The sequence below is a fragment of the Euprymna scolopes genome, chromosome 4 (genome assembly GCF_053919585.1).
Source record: "Euprymna scolopes isolate OS-2025 chromosome 4, ASM5391958v1, whole genome shotgun sequence".
In the NCBI taxonomy this organism is placed as follows: Eukaryota; Metazoa; Mollusca; class Cephalopoda; order Sepiida; family Sepiolidae; genus Euprymna; species Euprymna scolopes.
This window is the reverse complement of record NC_136485.1, coordinates 168,832,883-168,848,247: the sequence shown is the minus strand read 5'-3', so window position 1 is coordinate 168,848,247 and position 15,365 is coordinate 168,832,883. Positions and strand designations below refer to the sequence as shown.

The 15,365-nt window shown below is 34.7% G+C and overlaps 1 protein-coding gene across 2 annotated transcripts in view; it reads left to right on the top strand.

Annotated features, from left to right (window-relative positions):
• LOC145270132 (thrombospondin type-1 domain-containing protein 4-like) overlaps nucleotides 1-15,365 on the top strand; it is a 256,325-nt gene that overhangs the window by 124,995 nt on the left and 115,965 nt on the right. For both annotated transcript variants that reach the window (XM_080125744.1, XM_080125741.1), the window contains exon 2: nucleotides 15,157-15,337. In XM_080125744.1, the coding sequence (XP_079981870.1) occupies nucleotides 15,157-15,337 (181 nt within the window). The remainder of the gene's footprint in view (nucleotides 1-15,156; nucleotides 15,338-15,365) is intronic.

Here is a 15,365-nt window from a genome sequence, read left to right as displayed (position 1 = left end):
CTTATATATATATATATATATATATATATATATATATATATATATATATATATATATATATATAGTAAGTTATAAAATACATATGGCGATTAAGCTACACTGAATATACCGCGTTTCATCCACTCTAGGATTCTTCAGGCTTATGCGCGAATTCTGTGGTTGTTTGTCGTTTTTATAGGAAGATGCGCATATAAAAAACGACAAACAACCACAGAATTCGCGCATAAGCCTGAAGAGTCCTAGAGTGAATGAAACTCGAAATATTTAGTGTAGCTTAATCGCCATATACATTTTATTACTTACTAACTAGCTCTACCTACGTATTGAGCACTTTTGAAGTAAATACTTAAAGTTTACGCATAAATCTATACTTTCGTATATGGATTTATGTGAGTAAATTAAGTAGTTATATATATACAGAAGTGAAATTTTCTGTCTGTCTGTGTACATTTCCCTACACAATCGAAATTTGATATACAGGGTAGTGAGATTTGGGAAAATCTTTTTCGGCCAGAAACTTAGCTGTTTGACCTTTGAGAACTCTTCCGAAATCCTCCGCCAGTTTTGGGTATATACAATTGAAATTTTAGATATAGGTGCCTTGAACATGGATCTAACTTAATAACTTGATTTGAGGTCAAAACAATAAATGTTAAGGGGTCATAATAGGGGTCTAAGTTAAAGAAAATTTGACCTCTGCGGTGTCTACCAAATTACTCAGACAATTTCTGGTCTAAACATTTTAAATTTTACATAAAGAGTACTCAGAGATAGGGTTGAGTCGAAAATTTGAGCTACCAATATATAAATGCATGTACATATGTTTTCATGTGTGCCTAAAACTTTCGACAAATGCGACGCATTTTCACAAATTCAGTATCGTTTGGAAGCTCGACCCTTCAGACGACAAATACCGAAAAATTGGCTAAAAACCTTAATTTCTTCACCCTCAACTGGACACTTTTCTACAGGGAGGGGTGGCTTTTTTCACCGATATTTTCGAAAGTCATCCCCTCTTTTCGATTATCTAGCCTTAATTTAAACCTACGTCGCTTCCGGTTTGGCAGTGATCGTAACAGCAAAGACGTCACGTTTTCTTCCTGTTCTTTTCCTCCTTCGCGGTACGGGTTCGAGCCTTCCTTCCTACTTCCACTTTTTTGCTCTACGCACACCTCCAAACACTCGGGCAACGCCGGGCACCCATGCTAATAATATATATATATATATATATATATATATATATATATATATATATATATATATATATATATATATATTAAAGGAAATTTTAAAATAATCTAATATTACAGCTTATATACTATTGTATCTTTAATCTTTAAAGCTTCGTATTTCTTGTCAAATAATAAATTTGCCGTAAATCTTTAATGTACAGAATTTAATTACATTTTTTTATATTAGGCTGGTGCTAAAATAATGTCGTTTTTTTACGTTCAGCTATATATATATATATATATATATATATATATATATATATATAAACGATATTCTTTTTGCACCAACCTAATACTTCTACACACACACGCATACACACACACACACACACACACACACACACATATATATAAACGTTATATATATATATATATATATATATATATATATATATATATATAATTTTACTACTTGCATTACGAAACAAATATAGCGTTTTTTTAATTTTATCAGATGAACCGCGAGGTTCGTCTTAATAAAATTCACATGTGTTCGCAAGTAGCGTGGCTTGTCGTTTCTAAAATAAACAGAGAAAAAACGAGGAAAGAAAATAGAACAACAAAACAAAAATAAAGAAATAAATCACGTAATATGTTACAAAGAATAACAATGAGAAAATCCAAGAAGGAAGGGGGAAAAGATATCAGAAACAGCTTTATAAACAGTTGCTGTAAAACAGAGCGACTCTTGCTAGGTGAGGCCTACAACTGAGGGGCAAAGTCAGCGTAGATATCCAAGCACAGATTCGACTCGGACATGCCAGTATGTGCGCAGAAAGGTGTCTGTATTCTTACATGTGCGCATGGTTGTAAATATTTCTAAAACTTGTAAGCATTACTCAATTTATTTAAACAATTTCAAACAAAAACGTAAAAACACATTCACATACAAAGAGCAAGAGGTACCAAACTATATATTAATATATATTAATCTTCCTCTCTCTCCCTTTTCCTCGCTTTCTCGCCGGTATAAATGTAGAAAAATTTTTCATACACGTAGACATACACTTATCAGTCATTATTTAATTACTAATAATTTTCAGGATCATTTTTACTCACGAGTCAATTAATATTCAATATCGATAGTATTGATCATATGTAATATTAATTTAATCTAAATCTAACACTGCTACACATACACACACAAATGCATATATATGTGTGTGTATGTGTGTGTGCGTGTGTATGTGTGTACAGTATATATATATACATATATATATACACATATATATTAATATATATACTGTATATATGCATACATAATGATATATATATATACTGTATATATACATATATACTGTATATATATGTATATATACATACTGTATATATATGTATGTATATATATAAAAGTACTTGCTCTTATATATATATGTACATGCAGTATATATACACATATATTTATATATGTATGAATATATAATATAAATATATATTTGTGTATACACAGCATATATATAAATACACTCACAGCAACACAGACATACACACACACACACACACACACACACACACACACACACACATATATATATATATATATATATATATATATATATATATATATATATATATATATATACAGTCCTGGTCAAAATCATAAGACCACTTAAGAAAGTAAGTGTTTACGCATAATATCGAATTTTTAATCACACAAATGTTTGAAACTATTGCCAAAAGGGAAACATCATTGAAGTACATTTCAATGCTTAAAAATGCTTCTATCAGGACTGAAGGTCCATGTCTGTGGGAAAGAAATTGGATTTTACAGCAAGACAACGCTGCGACACACACTTCTCGACAAGCACGAGAATACTTTTCTTTAAATAATATAGAATTGTTAGATTATCCAGCATGTTCTCCGGGCCTGAATCCCATTGAAAATCTTTGGGGATGGGTGGCAAAAGAAGTGTTCAAGGACGGAACCCAGTATGATTCGATAAAGGAACTTTCTGATTCAGTTTTCAGTACATGGGATAAAATTCCTTCACAACTGATAAAAAACTTAGTCGCAAGCACGCCGAAAAGAATTTTTGAAGTAATTCGTAATAATGGAGGCTATACTAAATACTCAGACCCTTTTTAGTAATTTATAATTGCCTTTTGTTAGATAAATTATCAGTGGTCTTATCATTTTGACCAGGTGAAAATGTTTTTTTTTTTAAATAATTATTAGATCAGGGTTAAGGTTTTGAATGAAGCAGACTTCATTTTTTCCATCATATTTTCCTTTTTGGCAATGGTTTCAACCATTTGTTTGATTAAAAATTCGATAATATGCGTAAACGCTTACTTTCTTAAGTGGTCTTATGATTTTGACCAGGACTATATATATATATATATATATATATATATATATATATATATATATATATATAGTGTTATAATAGAATAATTCCAGGAGGAAATCCGGGTATGAGAGCTCAATGTGGTAAACAGAGCAATAACATAAAAATATAACACGGAAATTACATAATTGTCGATGCAATAATTTATTTCAAGCTTATGGTATTTTCAAGCATCTAAACTAGACAATTACATTTTTGATATATATATATATATATATATATATATATATATATATATATATATATTGACAATTACATTTTTGATATATATATATATATATATATATATATATATATCAAAAATGTAATTGTCAATATATATATATATATATATATATATATATATATATATATATATATATATATAATTTTTGTATGGCAGAATCATGTTGGCACACCGGTTCTTGCCAGATCACCAAAGTTAAGCAACTTGAGCCTGGCCAGTGCCAGATGGGTAACCATTTGTGAAACTAGGTGCTGTATGCACCGCGCCGAGTCGTAGAAATTTCCAGGTTCGTATCTAGGAGGCGCTCCCAGTCTTCGTTAACACATGCATCTAGGAGAAGGAAACTCAGATGTAAAAACCTGCGGTTTACTGTATGCTCTGTCCTGTGGCAGCCATCTGCACCGACAAAGGTTAGCAGTAATACCAAAATGTGTGAATGGTTCTACACAGTCTTCATCACTATAAACAAATCATCTGTGTGGATTTCCGAGCAACTTAGTTGTTGTGGTGGTAACTCATACGTTGAAATCGATGGGAGAGTCCATCATATATATATATATATATATATTTTACAGTATACACACATAGTATACATCTACGCATATACATTTATAAATATACTAGCATGGGTACCCAGCATCGCTCGGGTTGACATGAAGTTCCATTTGAACACACCTAAGTATATTAATCATTTTCATCATGGGCAACATGGATACCTCCTCAAGAATTTCAAAAATAAAAGAACGGACAACATGCTAATATAATCACCCAAAAAAAGAAGTACGTGATACCCTCTCCAATAATATTTCGGCAGAAGGGATACAAAGAGATGAAACTATTCTCCGTATATTGAGTATTTTTTGTTGCCCGTGCGTTGAAAAGACCCCCCCCCCAATAAATAAATAAAATAAATGAAAGCAACTTTTGTTTCAATAAAAATAGCCAAGTAGGAAGACTCGAACCTGAAACGCGAATGAAGAGAAAAGGTAATTTGGAATCTATTTTGCCCACTGTTTTGACACGACTTTTGGCTTCATGAACCTGAAAATATAATTTTATAAACATTACCGCGTGCGTAATATGCATTTGTTTTATTTTTTATTTTTTTTAAAGCCACACTTTTAAAAACAAAACAAAGCCCCCCACTCAAAATAGAAAATCGAAAAAGCCACCCCCCCACACCGTTAAAAAAAGCAAATCGAAAATTTCCTTTATTTACGAAAAAAAAAAAGCCAGTGAAAAAAACGTTTTTTCACTAGCTTTTTTTTTTTCGTAAATAAAGGAAATTTTCGATTTACTTTTTTTAGGGAGGGGGTCGATTTGTTTTTTGGAGTGGGCGGGGGCTTTTTTGTTTCGAAAAGTGTTGCTTAAGTTTGAATTCGAAGCGGTCAAAGTTTATGTACCCCTATTTCAATAATAATAAAAACAAACAAATGAAATCTTTCAGTTTATTCTTGTTTTTTGTTTGAATATTTAAAAAAAAAAACAAAAAAAAAATTTTTTTCGTCTACAAGGACTTATTCTTTCAAGCTAGAAACTTATTGAGATGAACAAATTAATTTATTTAGTGAAGAATTTGTTCTTTTTATGTTTCGAGGTTTCCAGGGGGAAATAACTCTATGTCTTATAAAAAAAAGTCGATGTCGGAAATAATTCCAAATAAATTCAATTAAATATATTATCAATTAAATTGTTATTTAAAGTTAAAGGGGTGCTTTACTTATGAAAAATCCCTGCTATGACAAAGTGGGCTCCAGACGCCCATACACGGCCATCTTCTATCGCTGGCAAAATAAATTCTGGATCAAAAAAGATCGATCGTTTTAATCGTGCCACTCCCGTTATGTGAATTTTTCAAATTTCAAGTTAAAAATAGGAAGCTTTCCTTTTTGAACGCCCCATGTATCTATCTATCTATCTATCTATCTATATCTCTCTCTCTCTCTCTCTCTCTATATATATATATATATATATATATATAGAGAGAGAGAGAGAGAGAGAGAGAAAGAGGGGGGAGGAGATAGATAGATTTTCTAATTATATACATAATTTTTTGCGACACGAAGATTCTTATATTTCTAACATTGTCGCTTCCCCATCGCACTCTCTGTGTATCTCTCACATTTCTCCCTTTCTCCCTCTCTATCTACCTCCTCTCTTACAGGATAACCCATACCCACTCCCTACGGGGGGAACAAAAGGTGCCATCTTAAACATAAGTTACCAAAGGAAGCAATTCTTATATTCTCTACGCAAATTCGACAGATGCTTTGTTTTAATGCAATTGTACAAATATTGACTGAACTTGAAAAAAAGGAACGTTTAAAAAAAACGAAATAAGACAACAGAAAATTAAAAGAAACGTTAAAGAAATTAAAAAAAAAACAACTACGAAGAAAAAATATGAATAGCAAAATATGAACTTTAAATTTTCATAAATTTTCATTTCTATGCAGCTTTATATAATTCATCGCTAAACTGACCAATGAAAATCCTTTTTTAAAATACGTGAAATGAAAATTCTATTTCAGAGATCAAATGAAATACCATTTCAAGCCGACGAAAATAATATTTCAAAATTAAATTTGACAGACACACAAAAAAGTGTTGATTCAAACTTTAGCGAGATAGACCGATTAACATTCTGATTCAAGCCTTCAAAGCGTAGTATCTTTTCTGATGCCGCACTTCAAACTTTTGTCCTCAGTTAGTGGAGGTGAGATCCTTCACAACTGTGACAATTTTTATTTTTGTTCCTTTTCTCCACATTATAAAACGACCTTGGTGCCTAACTCTGCTCTCGTGGGGAGGCAAAGTAAATAGGAACATTTTGCTTCACGCTTAAAAGCTTAAATGTGACAGATCAACGAAAATATTATTTCAAGCTTAAGTATGACAGACTGGCACAAGAAGCCTCTTAAAAAATATGTGTGGGCGAATTTGAAAGAAGAACAGCAAATAAAATGAAGGAAAAGAAAATAGAACACCAGAAAACGAAAATATAAAAGGGGAAAAGAAAGAGAGAAAGAGAAAGAGAAAAGGTTGTAGAAAGAAGAAAGAGAATAAAGGAATGGAAAGAAATAAATAAAAAAGAGACAAAGATGGAGGAAAAAGTTTCGGTGATAATGACAAACAGTTGCTTTCGTTTTCGGACTTCTTGACATATGGGAATGTGATTTAAGCTTCGTAAATATGTTCGTCTTTTAATATAAACACATCCACACGCACGCACACACACACACACACATACACATGTGCACACGTGCACACATATGGTCACACATATACATACATGGTGGAACGATAAATTTGTCGCCCTAAAACACTATAGTTTTATTTTAAAAATTTTATTGAAAAAAATTAATTCAGGTAACTTGATTATGTAGTAGAGCTGACATCTATTCAATGTAACCGCCTTCAGCCTCAAATACTGCCTCAATACTGGTTCAGAATAGGAGCATGTCTATTCCACAAGCGCCGGCGAATACTCGACGGATGGCGGCTATCAAGCTGACTTTGGTGTTGTGGGAGGTCATGTTGGTAATGTTCTCGACGTATGACCAAACGAAGTAGCTCAGCGGGTTCAGGCCGGGGATGGCAGTGAGAAAGGTACAGTCGTAACACTCCTTCTGAAGCTAGAGAAAGTGCACTTTGACCATCAAAAATACCTGAGTAACTTCGTCAGCATTTCCGGTAGGAGCGATTAGCAATAAACTAATAACTTGTCAAACGAGAAGGTAAAACCTAGGATGTTGGACCTCTTAGAATTGAACACAACGATACATCAGATCGTCGGCCTGCAATGTTATATACAAGGATCGTTCCAAAAGTAATTTATCCTATTTTTATTCCGCCCGAATGGTTCAGAAGGGGTCACAAATTGGATTGCTATGATGGCTGAACTTATGCATTCATAACCTGAAAGTTTCATTTCTCTATAGCAGATATTGACGATGCGAAATTCTAAGAAAGCAACCCCTATCGTAGACGTACGACAGAAGCAGAGATGCGTCATTGAATTCCTTCATGCAACACAAATTGAACCGATTGACATTCACTGGCACCTGTTGAATGTTTACGAAACCGGCGCCGTTAATGTCAGCACAGTTAGGAGGATGGTTTCGTCGATTTCAGAGTGACGACAGAGATGTGAGTGACAAAGATCGGCTTTCACGATTGACGCATTATAAGAGGCGAGCAAAGGGTCATTGAGAATGGTGGTGACTATGTAGAAAAATAAATTATGTGGCACACAAGCTCGCTAGTTTTAATAGTACCACACCTGTTTTCGTAGGTCTTCAACGTTTTAATTTTTTAATTAAAAAATAGGAGGTTTTACTTTTGCAACGATCCTCGTATGTTTGAAGTTAATTGTAAATAGCACTTAATGAGTAGGTTTTCCGTACGAGAATTATATTGTGACGGTGTCGTTGGATGTAACAATAATGACGATGAAAACCCGACCTTGTGTCTAACTCTGCCCTCGTGGGGAGGTAAGTAAACAAACAAAAAACAATAATGGAGATGAGAATGATGATGGTGGTAGTGGTGGTGGTGATGATGATGATGGTGGTGGTGGTGGTGGTGGTAGTGGTGGTGGTGGTGGTTTTGGAAAGAAAAATCATTAAGAAAGGCTGCTATGGGAAGCAAGTCAACATTTTGATTGGCATCGCTAAATTTGAACGCTTTTCACTTCATTTTCCATCATAGCGTAGCGGTAAGATGTCAGCTTTTCATTCACGTTCTTTTCCGCCTTCGCGTCATGGGTTCGAGCCTGCCTTGCTACTACCACGTTTTTTTTTGTTTTGTTTTTTATTATTTATTGCTCAACACACACCTCCAAACACCCTGGCAACGCCGGGCACCCCTGCTAGTGAATTGATAAAGGAGAACTCTGTTTTCTTTTCATGAACTAGAGCTGACAAATCTGGTGACATCACTCGCTGGACGTCGTTGAAGAGAAATTGTTACAATATAGCTGGTTGATTAACGTAAGGCATAAGCAAGATTTGAAATCAAGTCAGTTGCTACCAGAATATTAGCTGATGTGCACGTCATGTAGGGTTCTCAGAAACTTTTGTAGAAAAGCCCCGCCACTAATGATAAGATATTTTGCCAGTCATATTTTTATTTCTCCATTTCTTTCTGTCTTCGTAACGGTCGTAGTTGTTTAGTCGTCGCAAATGTATATTTTGGTTTATATTCTAACTCATGGGAAAAACTAACGAAAGACAGATGTTACTGGCGTGCCGCAAGCCATAAAAAGGGTACAATTGCTGAATCCGCACGCAATGAAGAACGCGAGAGGGGGAAAAAAGACAGAACAGTCAGCACCGCTGCTACAGAGTCATTCCAAAGGTGTCCAATATGCGGGAGATACATCAGAATCCACAGAACAATTGTATGACCACGGTCATCTTCGCAAGCGATGGACAAACATCACAGTTATCTAAGTTGCGTTACACAAGCACACACACACACACACACACACACACACACACACACACACACACAAGCACGCGCACTCTCTCTCTCTCTCTCTCTTTCTCTCTTTCCTTTACCCTTTCTCTCTTATTAGCAGCTCTGTGGAGATTATCGCAATATTTACCCGCTCTAGGTCATAATTTTTTTGCTTATTTTAATATTATTTGCGGGGGGGGGGGGGCGCTTGGCTTTGCCCAGTCGTAAAATACGCTTAAATATGATACTTTAATTTGTCCAGATTTCGTTTATATTATTATAGATTTCAAAAGTAAAAGAAAAAGTATTTAGGTTCCACCAGCTAGAATCGAAACCGAAAGCAAAACTGTACCGTTCAAAGCTGATGACGTTACCACTGTACCAACTTGACACGCATATGAACTGATTAAAAATTAAAAATAAACTAAGATGAATGTACAAAATGTATAACGATTTTTTGAATTTTGACCAATTTTTGATCCGTTAAAAACTATTTTAACCGGTTAAAGACCCGTAAAAGAACTGCCCACAAAAAAATCCTATCATTTGAGTCTCCTAGCGCCGCTCTGCGACTTTTAGTTTCCGTGGCCCACCGTCCATTCCACGTAAAGTTTGGGTGTGAAGTCTGATAGATAAGCAGTCATAGACCCAAGAGGCTGACGTTTTTTATTTATCACGTAGCTTATACTTGAACCCGTTGTTTTCTCACGTCATTTCTTTTGACAGGTTAATGTCATTTCTAATCTTAACTTCGAAGTGGAAATTTCACTCCCTATATAACTTAATACGTATACACATTGGTAAGGTAAGGAAATAACATCTATGGTAGAGCATCCGGGTTACTAGCTGGATCGTCATTGATAAAATACGCAGAGACATTGTTACCAAAAATATGGCACATTTAATGAAAGGACAGAGAAAGAAGGCGAGAGGAGAGAGAGAGAGAGAGAGAGAGAGAGAGAGAGAGAGAGAGGGAGAAAGAGTTAAACTATTAAGTGCATATCGTGATAATCGGTAAAGGTGAAAATTGGATAGAATTTAATTAATAAAAAGACAGGTGAGTTGGGAGAGTTAGATTGTTAGTTTGATATATTTACCAGGGCAGAGTTAAATACATTTCCCGCCTGGCAGCCAATATTTTTAAGCACTATAAATTGTTACTTCATCCAATGCTGGATTCCCGATGCCGAACTGAACTTAAATATTATGTTTCTGAATTTTTGCGATACAGATCTGTTATTTGTATTCTTTGGATTCTTCGGACTACCGTTCTCATCTGTAGTGTTAATGTCACAGCATACAACTGAATTTTACCAAGTATTTGATCCACTATGCCACGGCATAATCACATGCTATACGGCATAATCACGTTGAGACACCGGTTCCCGTTGGATCACCGAAGTTAAGCAACGTTTAATCTGGTCAGTGCTAAATGGGTGCCGATTTGGGACTTCCAGGTGCTGTACGTGCTCTCCGCTCATCTCTTTATTGTTTCCAGTCGTCCTGGACGTCTCCTTTGGATTCAAGCAGTGCCGATTCAGGAGAGATGTGGTTGCAGATTGCGCAACTCTTGCCCCACAATTACACGGGAAGCTCTCTCTACAGGGAGTATCCTTTGTCTTTCGAGACTGAAGGAGGGTATCGACGGCAACAAATTCGCAAATACTCGGTAAAATTCCGTTGAAAATTACACTCTTCTGGAGGTCGAAAGTTTAATCCTCAGTCTGGGCGACACTAAAATGCAACTGCGAACTAATTAAGCTTCCTACTCGGCCATGGTTGATGGAATAAGTCATTGCTTGTTCGAAAGGATAAAGAAGAATGCTACAAGTGCTTTCAAATGAAATCATTGCATTTAATTTAGTCCTATAGAGAATGTGATTTTTTAGCCCTCAGCTACCAACTCAACACAGAATAAACAATTCCTGTGATGATCTTTCCCTAATGGTTGCGATGTCAGAACTAGTCCTGTGCAGTTCTAGGAAGTCCACTCTTCCGGGCTTTACTGCCTATATTTGAAAAAGGGTTAGTTCATTGCTAATCGTCTCTGCCGACGGGGCTGCACAAGCATCTTTTGCAAGCTTAGAGTGTTCCACCGCTGGGGCGTTGATTTTTAAATCCCACTTTCTGACCTTAGTCTCATATTTCTCGCGGTGGGAGAGGAATAAATACCGACAGAATGTGCTCATCTGCCCGTTCTTAGTTATCCCGTGACATTCGGCTAATTTGGCTCCACGAAAATAATAAGCATTTAATTTATTTCAATTTGGTTTTTCTCAAATCATTTAATGGTCAATTAAAGACGGGATCAAATCTACCATCTTATCTCCCGTCTGTTGTTTTTCTCATGATAAAGCAAATCAAATCAGACTGTTTAATTCTACGAATTAGATTTCAAAAGGTTAAAGTCTGGTTCAGTTAAACAATACCACACCACCATAAAATTGTATATATACTAGCAGGGGGGAGTACCCAGCGTTGCCCGAGTGTTTGTAGGTGTGTGTGGTTGTTAATGAAAACCTAAGAATAAGCGAAGTAAAAAAAGAAAACAAAAAGCGGAGGGTACCCGGGTGGGAGGGGGAGGGCTAATCAAAACATCGAAAAAAACACAAAAAAACTAACGTAAAGCAAACGAACGATGTTAAGTGTAAAAATCGAAAAAACAAAAAAGAAAATAGAAAAACGAACATTAAAACTAAAAACAAAAAAACAAAAAAAAAACACGTGAAAAATGGCTTAAATAAGCCTGTTTCGATATTAAAATTTAAAATATCGGTGGGTACCCGGGTGTTTTGGGGTGTGTGGTCATGGGTGGGGGTGTTAATGAAAATCTAAGAATAAGCGAAGTAAAAAAAAAAACAGAAAAACGAACGTTATGTGAAAAATGGCTTAAATAACAATGGTTCAATATTTAAATTTAAAAAATCGAAAAAAAAAAAGACATCTCATACCACGATTCGAACACAAAATGTTTAGATAATGAACCAACGCTCTAACCAACTGAGCTAACACGACGTACATGAAATTTAGTCAGTTCTTCAACTATTTAAACTAAATCAGGTCATGACGTCATCTGACGTATGCGTAGAACCGATCTCGTCATGAGAGGACGGTTTTTGTTGACCCCCTCTATAGAAAATTGTTGATTTCGGGGTGAAAAAATTAACGTTTTTGGCCAATTTTTCGATATTTTTCGGGCGAAGGATGGAGCTTCAATGTGATACCAAGTTTGTGAATTTTTGTTCTGTCTGTCGAAAGTTTTTAGCGGACACACAAACACACATACATACATACATACAAACATACGTACATACATACACACATTTTCGCTTTTATATATATATATAGATATTATCCTTAATATTTAAAATCAACAAATAAAAAAAACAACTCAGGTTGTGTATGTTTGCAAATGACACGTGTGTTGGCAGTCAACTGGTATCGATTAAGAAGTGTCCTCTTCGAAACTCTTGGCTTCCACGCTCCTTATTCCATACTTGGTCTAAAGCTACTAGTTACTAGTAATAAAGATTTTAATTATACAAAACTCATTTTATTATACACTAGCAGGGGTTCCCGGCGTTGCTCGGGTGTTTGGAGGTGTATGCTGTGCAAAAAAAAGCAAAAAAACAAAAAAAATGGTTAATTTTTTAAAAGTTTGACCCCTATTATGACCCCTTAAAATTTATTGTTTCGGGCTCAAATCACTTTATTAAGTTAGATCCATGTTCAAGGAACCTATATCTAAAATTTCAAGTGTCTAGACCCAAAATTGTCGGAGGAGTTTGGTAGAGTTCTTAAAGGTCAAATCGTTGAAATTTGACCCCTTAACAGCCAAATTTCTGGCTGACACCCGTCACATCGATTTTCCCAAATCTCAGTACCCGGTATTTCAAATTTCGAGTCTATAGACTAAAAATTGACAGAGTTATTGCGTAGGGAAATGTACACAGACAGACAGACAGACAGACAGACACGTTCACTTTTATAGATATATAGATTGCTTGAGTCTAAGACATCTTGTGATTTTGCTTTGATAGTGTGAGTCATCTCCTTGGCGTCTTTGATGGTCTATCCATGTACAATGTGCCAACTTCTGCATCAACAATTTGATACAATGCCATGGAAGTGCTTACAGACGTCATTACACTAGAGAAAGTGCCACTTTTCATCGCAACTCACGGTCGAGAAACGGGTCGTTCTTGTTGGGAAAATGATACTTCATAACGACGCTTTTTTTTGGTTGTCTTTCAATTCGTGAGACATCCATTTATCAAATATTTTTTTTCCAATCTCTCTCAAGTGGTTGGAAATCGTCGTATACGTTACGTCTAATTCAGAAACACGTTCTTGAACAATTCTGCATAGATTGGCTTCGACTAGGGCTCTTAATTGATCGTTGTCAACATCCGACTTCCGACCACTACGCTCGTTATCTTAAAACTCTCGTCGCCGCCACGAAATTTCTTAAACCACGATTGTGCTGTGCGTTTAATAGTGGTTCCTGGGCCAAACACTTTGTTGATATCGCAAGCTGTTTCAGCAGCTTTTCGACCTAGCTTGAATTGAAATAAGAAAATTGTGCGAATTTGCTGTTTTTTTCCATATTGTATTCAGCGTTCTGAAAAGAACAAATAATTTTAAAACGATTGTAATTTAAACGATTAGATAAAATGATTAGATAGGGCGAAAAACGCTCTTTAAAATGATGTATAAATTGAAGGTATTATAACGAAAACGTATTTGAAAATACATCTTTTGAAATCAAAATTAAAAATTCCACAATAACTTTCTTGTTAACCTAATAGAAAATAATTTTAACGGTTTTACGCGATTAATGTAAATCGTAGCTATTACAATGCTGAAAACAAACAAAAAATCTCGGAAGTTCAAATTGAGTTTTCAACCTTATCTTTTTTAAGTGAGACACTCCGTTCTCGATTCGTCATACAATTTATTTTTCTTATTTAAAAAAAAAGCAAAAAAAAAAAAAAGAGAGAAAAACCTTGATCAATTTGCGTGGTTTTAGAAAATATTTTCATCTGTTTATTTTTGTTTTGTTTTTATATAAAGAGACTTCTGGACAAGAACGCTATATCATTGACCACAAACGCCATTTAGGCGTTCAGTAACGACATATCACGTTAAGCTTGGTCTTTTTACATTCAGTTCTCGTGGGCAGGCAAATTTATAACAGCTACATTTTTCAGTCATCAAGAAGTTGTGATGCAACTACACTGTAATAGCGAAATTCGAAATTTTTAATAGCGAATATCAAGGCAAACGAATGGTACGTACTTAATTATCATGTTGCAGTAATGAATATATCAAAAAATTACGACAAATGATAAGCTAGAAAAAAATTATTAAAGAAAACATTTTTTAACGAAAATAAGCGAAATTAAAATGTTTGGCTAAAAAAAAAAAACCAAAAAAAAAACCCGTAGATTCCAAGGGAAGATAAATAGCGTTTTACTATGGACATTTTTTTTTTTTCATAAATTGTGTGTTAATAATCATTTGTGTGTTAACAATCATTTGTGTGTTAACAATCATAAGTATGAGTTACTTGCCTTATTTTTAGTATAACTGAATTACTTCCCTTGTTATTACGTCACCTGCTCCTAAAAAAATATGGCAATAGTTTTTACTATAAAAACCGAAAACTTTTTTTTAAAAATAATTTGGTAATATTCAATACAAATTAAATAGATATCATTGCTTTCATTATCAGTAGATGCCATTTTTTTTTGTTTTTGTTTTTAATCGAATTTTTCGTTTTCCGAATTTCGCTATTATAGTGAACTTGCATCGAAATTGTGCTTGTATATATGTGTTATTTCATACGCCTTATAATTATCTCTAATTTTCCATTTTCGTCTTCTTGTAGTCAATAACCGGAAGTGTTTCCTTGCCGTGTTGCGCGTCACCGGAAGACTCCAGATGCGAACATGTCATCCACACGAACAGCCCACGCCGGATGCTCCCCGGAGTTCTTACTTTAGTCACAATTCCACAGAATGCCTGTAAAATCAACATCACAGAACATGAATACAGCAACAACAAAATTTGTAAGTATATTTTGTTTCATATTAAATA